We start from the raw sequence: 9350 nt of genomic DNA on the forward strand, positions 1-9350 counted from the left end.
TATCACATATAGGTACCTATTTCGTTTTTTCTAAAATAAAAAAAAACTTTCATGAAAGATAAAAATATACCTTTATTTGTGAAATTGTGTTTGTATATTTTTCAAGAAATTTAAAATTTTGAAAATTCGAGATGGCAGTTTGATAGCCACTTGTATTCTTAATCCTCTCATGCAAAGAAATTGGATCTATTAGGGACCCTCGTACCTTCCAAAAAGATTTCTCGATCTTGTGAGTGCTCAAACCGGTAAGTGCAAGCCAGGGACCCCATTTTGGCTATCTGAACTCAAAACTAATGTTAAGATGGGAAGGCTAGGTACTTGGGAAGGCTAGGTACTAAAAAAACTGAGATCTTGAGAGCGATTAGTTGTTATTTTGACACAAGGTGGTTAAATTGATGCAGCTAAAGGTACTGCAAGTTTCGTGTTGATAGGTTAAGTGGCTTAGAAAATATTATGTACAGAAAAACGGGAGGGGGCTCTCTAGAGCCCCCCCCCCCCCCAGTCATGCGCGGGTTAACGCAGTTTTAAGTAGGATGGAGTGCACCAATGTGCTAGTGAAAGGGGCGCGTTGCTCGGTGCACACTCCTATCACTGCCTGCATCGCAGCAGTGATAGGAGTGTGCACCGGGCAGTGATAGGAGGAGTCTGCACCATTTACCAATGTGATAATAAGGGGAGGAGCCTGCAGCGCGGCAGTAGGAGGAGCCTGCACCAGTGTGGTGGGAGGGGAGCTCGGATCTTGGCCGAGGGGAGGAGCCTGCGCTGGGGCGGTCGAAGGGCTATAGGTGGAGAGGGAGGGTGGGAGGAGCTTGCGCTCGCACACCCAGACTATCAATTTGTCAAATTTGTTATATGCTGGCGGCTATTACCGCTCGCAGAAAACTATTATAGTCTGGCAAACTTAAGCAATAATGGATTTAAAGTGTTGCGGCCGTTGATTCCAAGATTGTTGATGCATGTGCATTTATATTCTGAGAGTATATTTTCGGTCACAACTTTTCACACAAATTTCTCCGAACCATACATTTCAAGTGATAAAAACACGTTCAAAGTGATTGATGCGCTTTCCGTTCTTTCTTAGGTTTGCCAGACTATATAGTTGAAGAATAAACTTGAACACTCGGGTGGCAGTCCACTGGTAGCGGCATCTTGGGTGCCGCAGGTGGTAGGAAATATGTGATTGTCTCCAACTATCACAGGTTAGCGGGAAACTTCCGGTACATTATTTACATACTCGTATATTACATACATATCAACCGTGCAGTTGGTAGCAGGGTATGTTGGTAGGCATGGGTGGAGCTTTTCCAGGGAAGTTGGTGGGGCAAAAAGTCGTCAAACCCACAATGTCCGATTATAAAGTTGAATAAAATGCCACACTGAATCAATTCCTATCATTACAGACATATTATTTTGCATCAAACAGGCATTCCAAAGCTATTCAATGCGAAAAAAGATTAATTTGCAAAGCAACAAAGTCTTAGAAATCAGCTAAAGTTGGTGGGGCAAAACGCTTATTGGTGGGGCAAGATACCTAGTTGGTGGGGCAGCCGCCCCACCAAATGTATAGGAAGCTCCGCCCCTGTTGGTAGGGCATTCAGCCATCCGCCACTTGCTGGGTGCGAGGGTCGGTAAACGCGCGAGCAGGTAACTCGTGAATCAATGTAAACTAAATCATGAGAAAAAAACACTTTTGAATGGCCTCCTTACAATGAAATACCAAATGAAGACATAATGAAATAATTATTGATGATTTCGACCACAGGTCATTATCAAAATAAGCCAGACAGAACTTTTTTTGTACAACAAGTAAACTAACTAACGAACGAAAAATTGCGGCAGGACGCATCAGCCGTTTAGCCGCGCTTCCTTTTTAACTCCTACAACATAGAACGGCTCATTCGGTGGTGTGGACATACATTTTGTAACGGTGCGACGGTGCGCCACTTTAAATAGGCGTGACCCCGTTTTTCGGTGCAAAATGTGAAAGGATAATCACTATTTTTTGGCCCGACCAAAATAAAAAAGAAAACTCCAATGTCGGATTTCATAAATAGCTAAGGGCAGCTATAAGGACACTGTTGTGAAACGATCGATAAAACACATGCGGTGGTTCCCGTTAAGACCACACGGTGAAATCCGCTGGGCCAGAAGTTCCCAGGCCTCCAATGATAATTGGTTTCTGACTGGAACGGAGCCCTGAGTCCTGACCTGCCGCAAACCAGACAACCGGCTTTGACCAGGACTCTTTAACATCAGCGCAACTTTCAGCGATTCGATGCACAAAAACCGAGCCTTTATACCATCACTTTACCTTAGCTTCTTTATTTGTGATAAAAGGATAAAATTATGAACAAAATGCGTCCCACAATCAGATATATAATCACAATTTTCGGTTTTGAAGAAAGGGTGAAGGGCTAGTTGTGCCCACTCTTTCAGAAAGCATTGCACATAGCACTCTGAATTGTTGCAAGTTGAAATATATGTCTTGCGGCGCAATATATGTGTATTCACCTAATTTGTTTCTTTGAAGCGCTGTCGTTGATGGTGTGCTCGCAGGGCGCTGGCAAATGTCGCGGAACATTGCAGTTCCGGCTTGACACCAGGTGAAGGAGACAACATCTTTTCAATGTCCGAGTCCGATTTTTTGTACTGCAATATCTTTGGTGAAATGAGAAATCTGAAAACCATTGCGCGGATCGTGTTACCCGGCGGTTCTATGCCCGACGGGAGATACCTACATACGTTGCGGAAGCTCGTCCCTTTGTCTCGGAGATGGGTTAAAGAGTTAACACGGAACAACGCGTGATTGATTTGTCAACAATATAAGCATAGATGGTTTTATACACTATGCCTACATAGACTTAAATGATGTGTTACATCGCATACCACCCTCGAGCCTTGAAATCTCTCTCCATCTATCGGAACATCTGTTGTAATTTATCCCCAAACCGCCGCACCCTGTGCGAAGCAGCAATCAAGAAAATCGTTTGAGAGGAGTCAGGAAGCGCATCTTTCGCAAGGGGCGGCGAGTATAAAAGGTTGGGTGATGCGGTTTCACTTGTTCATTTTGGCGAGTGTCTCCCAGCAGTCCGGTAAGGAGCGACCCGAGCCGACACATCTCCGCTGCCCAGAGGTGGCGCCAGCCTCGCCCGGCCGCACCTCTCGGTCCAGCCCGGCCCATCTACCGGACTGGGTGCCCGCCACGGCACCGGGGTGCACGGGTCGTGGCCGAGCTGCGGCGCCGGTCCCGTCGGCCAGCCGCAGAGCTGCCACAGCTCTGTGTTTCCGAGTGCAGATGCCGAGTGGGCGGCAATGTGTGCCAGTGTTGTGGCTCGAGCAGTGAGGTCGGACCGAGTGGCCAGCGGCGGTCCAGTGATGCGGTCCGGTGGACCGGAGCGGCGGCGGCTGCCCAGCGAGGGCCGCGAGGGACCCGCCGATCTGTGACGCATGCCTCGTTGGCCGCCATCTGCCACTTCTCATGTCCTCACTCCGGGTGCATTTTGGTAGAAAATATTTCACAGTGAATTCAAACAGCGTTGAAAGTTTGGACAAAGTTGGTCAAAAGAAAATCGCAAAAGGTCGCAATCTACCACTACTCTTGTCTTTTCTCCGGGTACATTGCTAGGTAGTATTTATTGAGGAAACTGTTACATCATCCTCCAATTAATTTCTAAAACGTCGATTTCATCGATGAAAATCACATATATGATGTTCAGATACAAGATACTATTTCGATTTAAATAGCTGCACTTAAGTTGTGCGAAACCTACAAATTGACAAAGATCTTTCGACATTGTGTTCTTTTTGTTGACACAAGTACATGAAAGGTAATTGATAGCTACGGGAGAAACCCGCATTATAATAGCTTGTTGAATAGTTGGCTTGTTGGTAGAAGTTGTAACTGCTATTCTACGCTGTACTGTTACAAGACGATGCCTTTTCAAATGGCAGTGTGACATATCATAATCATACCGACGCATTGGTTACCCAGGGAATGCAAATGATATTAGTCAATGTTTATTTCTTTTTACTGTTTTTTATGTCGTTTATTGCATGAAGTCGAAGATGCATTAACTACGTTGAAATGCGATGCTTCTATAACAGCTACTGAATGACACCGATGAGTTTGAGCGAAGAGGCGCGAGGTTACTTGTCTATTAAAATTCGCGTAAGCTTCCTCGCCCACATTGTGCTTCGATTACATGAATTACTTCTTGAATGAAACGCAGAGAAGGCGTTCCACGCAGCAGATAGGATTATTTTTCCCCTTCTCCTGTGTGGCCATCAGCACAAGTCTGTTAAAACGTTGTCTTTTCTTCCAGTTTTCACCATGAAGCTGTCTGTGTGTCTGCTGCTGGCCGTGGTGGCCGCCGTCTCTGCCGACGAGGGCTTCTACCAGCCACAGGCCGTGGCCCAGTCGGCCCCCGGTGCCTACAATAATTACTACGACCAGCAGTACCAGCCCCCTCAGAGTCAAGGGTATGTGTAATTTAAAGCATAAATTTTCAGGAAGTTCAATGACACCTCCTTTTTTCTGATGAATGATTGGATTAGTTCTGCACATTCACTCGAACTATACCATAGAACCTAGTCATGGTGGCCTCTTTAAAGCTTTTTATTTAGCAGCACGAACATTTATTGAATGACTCGTTTTTTAACCTAACCAAGAAAAATGTTATCTTGAACCGTGGCGTGGGCAAAAAAGTCACTGTCTTGACTTCGCCCGGACAATTTAACAATATCGCTTCAGCTATATCAAAGCAGCTATATCTGAACAGCTATTTGTGAACAGCTACATCTGTATCAGCTACATCTGATCTCTTAGTTATATCTGATATATCACTTATTACTGTAATTCCAGATGGCTCGATCGTCTGTTCGGGTCCAACCGGCGCCAGGGCCTTGGCGGCCTTCTCGGGGGAGGACTCGGCATTTTCGGTCTGATCGGTAAGTCAGCCATTTCCAATTACCGCTCCGGGCAGTTAGGAGTACTTTCCATCCAGTGTTTTACTGTTTTGAAGATGTATGTGAAGGATTTGTTAACGGTACAAGATATATGACCAGCCATTTATTCATGTGCTAAGTGATACGCCATCTATCAAACAGGCAGGAGTTTGCCAGCTAGGGCCTGGGGAGTTGGATCAACATATCAGGAATGTCGACCATGACACCGATTTCGAGTTAGGGCGCAGTAGCTGCGCAGTCACGTGACCGCAATTTCGACAGCGCTGAAAATGGACAGGGTGTGCTGAGTTAAGACCGTGATTTTAGGGGATTTAAAAGTAAAGGTAAGCGCTACCAGTGTTGAAATAACTTAATAAAGGTAGATAAATGTCCGTTGATAACAATTAAGTCAGATCAAAACAATAGAAACCGCTGAATGAAGCATGAGGTCTTCCGGCACTTTGCCTTTTTTTCGAGTAAACTGCACAAAAAATGCACAGATCACTCACCGAGTGCGCCCATAACAAACATTGTTTTTTCCCATTTAGGCGCAACTTTCGTGGGTGCGCCCTCTATGAACATCCGGAACAGAAAACGAGATGTCGCTACTAGTGCGAACTTTCCAGAAACCGCAATCTGACGAACAAGTAGCGCGTCACCTTGATGTTTGAGCTCCTTCTTTTGTCGTTCGTGTGTGGTTGTGTGGTGCGGGTGGGTAGTCATTTGACCTGAAAAGGTAAGTAACAACAGTTGCTTTTATACTATATCTACATAAAGGGTACGTTTTGCTGGCGATAATCGTTTACACATGCTTGGCGTCGGTGCTACCGAATTCAGCTGGGCAAACTACAGGACAGGAATACAAAAATGGAGGCATCCAAAAATTGATTATTCATGCCCATAGTTGGGCATTAATGTCAATGACAATGGAAAAGTGCACATTTATATAAGCATCATGAGACAGGTAGGGGAGAGTGCCCATATTGCGCCACGTTAAGCGAAACTGGCTTCAGTTTGGAATGCAAAGGCAGCACAGGTTAGTTGTTTTCACATTATATTTAAAACCTTTTTACTACATTTTTTAGACACTGATTTATCGCATACTTGTCAGACACGGTCTTTTTAGAAAGTGTTGCAAAGGGCGCAATTGTTGAATACCTTCGATAAATGCGCCCACACCATGGCGCAATTGAATTCAAATTCGCCCACCGCAAATACATGCATTAGCTATGGGCTGTAAAGATAAGATTGATAAGTAGGTAATGCGTTGTATGATGCGTCATTCTTTCATTAATTTACCATCTGTTTTTTAGAAATTTTATCAGAAGTGCACAGTGGTATTAGTATATATTAGGTCCGAGTGGATAATTGTGACGCTGTTGATACAAATATGTAACAGCAAAAATTTTAGGTTTTAGGTTAGGTTAGGTTGTAGGTTTGTAGGTTGTTAGGTTGTAGGTTTGTAGGTTGGTAGGTTGTAGGTAAATAGGTAAGGTTAGGTCAGGTTTGATTATGTTTTTCTTTTATTTCCAGGACATATAAGTATCATTTTTGGATTCAGGATGTCAAATAACGTAATAATATGAAAACTTTATTTTTTAACAGTCACTCGGACTTAATGTATACTTTTACCTGCACAGTGACCTCAAATTGCTTGTTGTTTTGTCATCTGCTTAAGCCTTTCGAATATTAGCCATCATTATTAATGTTACCCATGTCATTAAAGGAAATAGTTCACTTTTAACATGGGTTTTGAACTGAAATAGCAGTTTTGTAGCTTGCGCTGAGACTAGCACAAATCATAAGCTTTTACGGCCCAACGATCACCCTAAGCAAAGATATTCAATTTTCCGTTCCAAAAAGACTGTCTTATACGGGAATGTGCTGTCTTATAAAGGAATGCAGTCACGTCATCATCAGCCAATCAGCATGCTCCTTACAGCCGAAACGAGCACAGTTTGTTGGCAACACTAAGAAACCCCAACATTTTAACAAAATTGTTACTAAAGCTCATGCTGCCTTACCTCTACCAAGGTTCCACCGGAAAAGGAAGTATGATCGAGGTGGGCAACTTTTGCAACCACCACTAGGTACTTATGGTGTACCAATTTTTCTGGAGCTTGGGAGGGCGCATTTATCTTGCGGGCACAATTAGGGTACTCTCCCCTAATCCAAGCACATTTTAGGCAGAAAAATAATGCCTGCTAATCACCTGGTTGCTTGACGTCTTGACGTCTTGACGTCTTAGTCTTTGTTGACTTCAATAATGTTGGCTTCAATAAACCTTAAAAATGTGTCATTCATGCAAGTAAGCTGATGGGCGGGGCCAGTAAGATTATTCTTACACTGATGTTGAGCTCTCCAGGTGCTAACCCTGATGGTTTTGGACGATTTGTGCAACTTTTACATAGGCCAAGTGGCTTAGTTTGTTTGTACTGAGTCTGAGACAATCATGAAATACTGCCAGATAATTTTGAGTAAAAGTATGTTTTCACATAGAATCGTTTGATATTTTGGAATCCTAGTTTGCATGTGAAGACCAACACAAAATGTTATGTGTCAGGAAACCATACTGTGGTTATTGTTAAAGGGACTGTCCCACCTTTGCATTAGTTCTGAGGAGTTGAGATAGCCAAGTTGGCGGCCAGGTTCAGAAACCACTATATATTCTGGTCGCAATATCCTCAGTTTCGTGGTTAAAGAAATTTGTTCCCTTCAATTGAAAAGTGGGCCTTAGCTAAGGCCCTATCTCTTAACACTAACGGACTCTGATGACGTCATCAAGCCCATTGACCGCGCGTTATAAAATAAAAGTCCTATATTTCAAAAACGGGTGAATCTTTTTCGGTGAAATTTGGTAGATGTTCATTTTCGCTCTTTCTGATTTACGGTACATCACTTTTATGCCAATTCATTAACTTTTTTAAGGTGGGAGGGTCCCTTTAACCCGCGCCCTGGTGGGGGGGCTATTTTTTGCCCCCCCCCCTCCAGACTTTTCAATATATCTCCAGAACCGCTGCGCCGATCGTCACCAAACTTTCAGGACCCTCCCGGGCATCAATTTTACACATTGTGACCAAAAATTTTTCCAAAGGCTGTGATAGGTTGGCCGCAAATGACGTCAGAGTGACGTCATGTTCTGCCGTTTTCGACCAAAAAAAAAAAAAAGGTTTCGCGGGAAGAGCTGTCAGGCCTATATCTTTGAAGATACAGAAAAATGTCTAAGACATAAAATGTGTAGAATTACCAGGGCTACTAAACTGCTATCTCGAAATTTTGAAATTTTTGAATTTGAACCCCCAAAAGTCAAAACATATTTTTTTGAAAATATTAGTCAAAAAATCCAAAAAAGTTTTTTCGATTTTGTCCCTTTAACACCACACCCAGCCACCTCATCCAATCAGCAAGTGGCAGGTGAAGGAACCCTTAATGATGCACTGGTCCCTGAATTGCTTACTTTGATTCTTTGCAACTTTCCAGATGCCTAAGAAACCGCAGCAAGGTAGAAAGCGAAAAAGACAAGAGGTAAGGAATATTTGGCTTCACTACATTAATGTATTGCGCAAGCATGATAATTTTTTTCTTTTTGTTTCTTGGGATTGCATGCGTACCTAGTATGTAATTATATATTTTTATAGCCTTATTTTTACTGAAGTGTGCAACAAGTGGTTGCCGATGCACCTTTTGTCTGCCAGTCAGCTAATACTGCCTCAAGACATGCTTGATGTGCTTCAATGATGTTTTCTTGATATCGTTCAGCTGTTGTGATGCCTATATTTTTGTAAGTTTTTGCGGTACAAAAACTATTTTATTCCGAAAACAGACTGTGCTTGGGTTATGTACAACCAATCGAAATTGATTCAAAACCGCAACGCCCGTCCCAGTGGGTCATTGGGACGGGCCCAATCCTGAATTGGTGATGAGAATCCGGTTCAAGCCGCTCTAGCGCTTGCATCAGTGGCAGTGGCCGCGTTCCAGGTCGGGTAAAGTCCGTTAGCGTTCCGACCGTGTCTGGCTATGATGAAAATGCTCGAGTGTCGGGCATTCAAGTTATGCCATCTGCCTAGGCCCTGTTGGGTGCGACTTAAGTAGCGGTTTCTGGCGCATTAAGATTCCATGGTAACTACCTTGATGCAATGAAGATAGCCCCTACTAAATCCGGCCCCCATTGCAGAGCGTGACGCCAGCTCACAATCAACTATTATAGCCACACTGTGCACTGATCGGTTGCGGTACTTTTGCAGCATTATGTTGAAAGTTGCTAACAACGTCTTATACATGGATGCGTTACGGCGTTTTGACTGGTTTACCATTCAACTTATTTTAAGAGCATGACGAATTACCAATAAGTAATTCGTCCCGCCTGCGATAGATATGATCATCCTACGACAATCCACGTTAGTCAC

At 43.6% G+C, this 9350-nt stretch overlaps 1 protein-coding gene across 3 annotated transcripts in view; it reads left to right on the plus strand.

The window, feature by feature from the left end:
- Positions 1–5606: 5606 nt before the first annotated feature.
- The window catches only part of LOC122393633 (RE1-silencing transcription factor A-like), a 27197-nt gene continuing 23453 nt past the window's right edge, over positions 5607–9350 (plus strand). For 2 of the 3 annotated variants that reach the window (XM_043389848.1, XM_043389849.1), the window contains exon 1: positions 8287–8469. In XM_043389848.1, the coding sequence (XP_043245783.1) occupies positions 8425–8469 (45 nt within the window). In that variant the 5' untranslated portion in view covers positions 8287–8424. Of the gene's footprint in view, positions 5681–8286; positions 8470–9350 lie in introns of those variants that run through there. The other variant, XM_043389846.1, reaches the window with a different exon arrangement.

The sequence above is a fragment of the Amphibalanus amphitrite genome, unplaced genomic scaffold (genome assembly GCF_019059575.1).
Source record: "Amphibalanus amphitrite isolate SeventyFive unplaced genomic scaffold, NRLGWU_Aamphi_draft 000546F_arrow, whole genome shotgun sequence".
Lineage (NCBI taxonomy): Eukaryota > Metazoa > Arthropoda > Thecostraca > Balanomorpha > Balanidae > Amphibalanus > Amphibalanus amphitrite.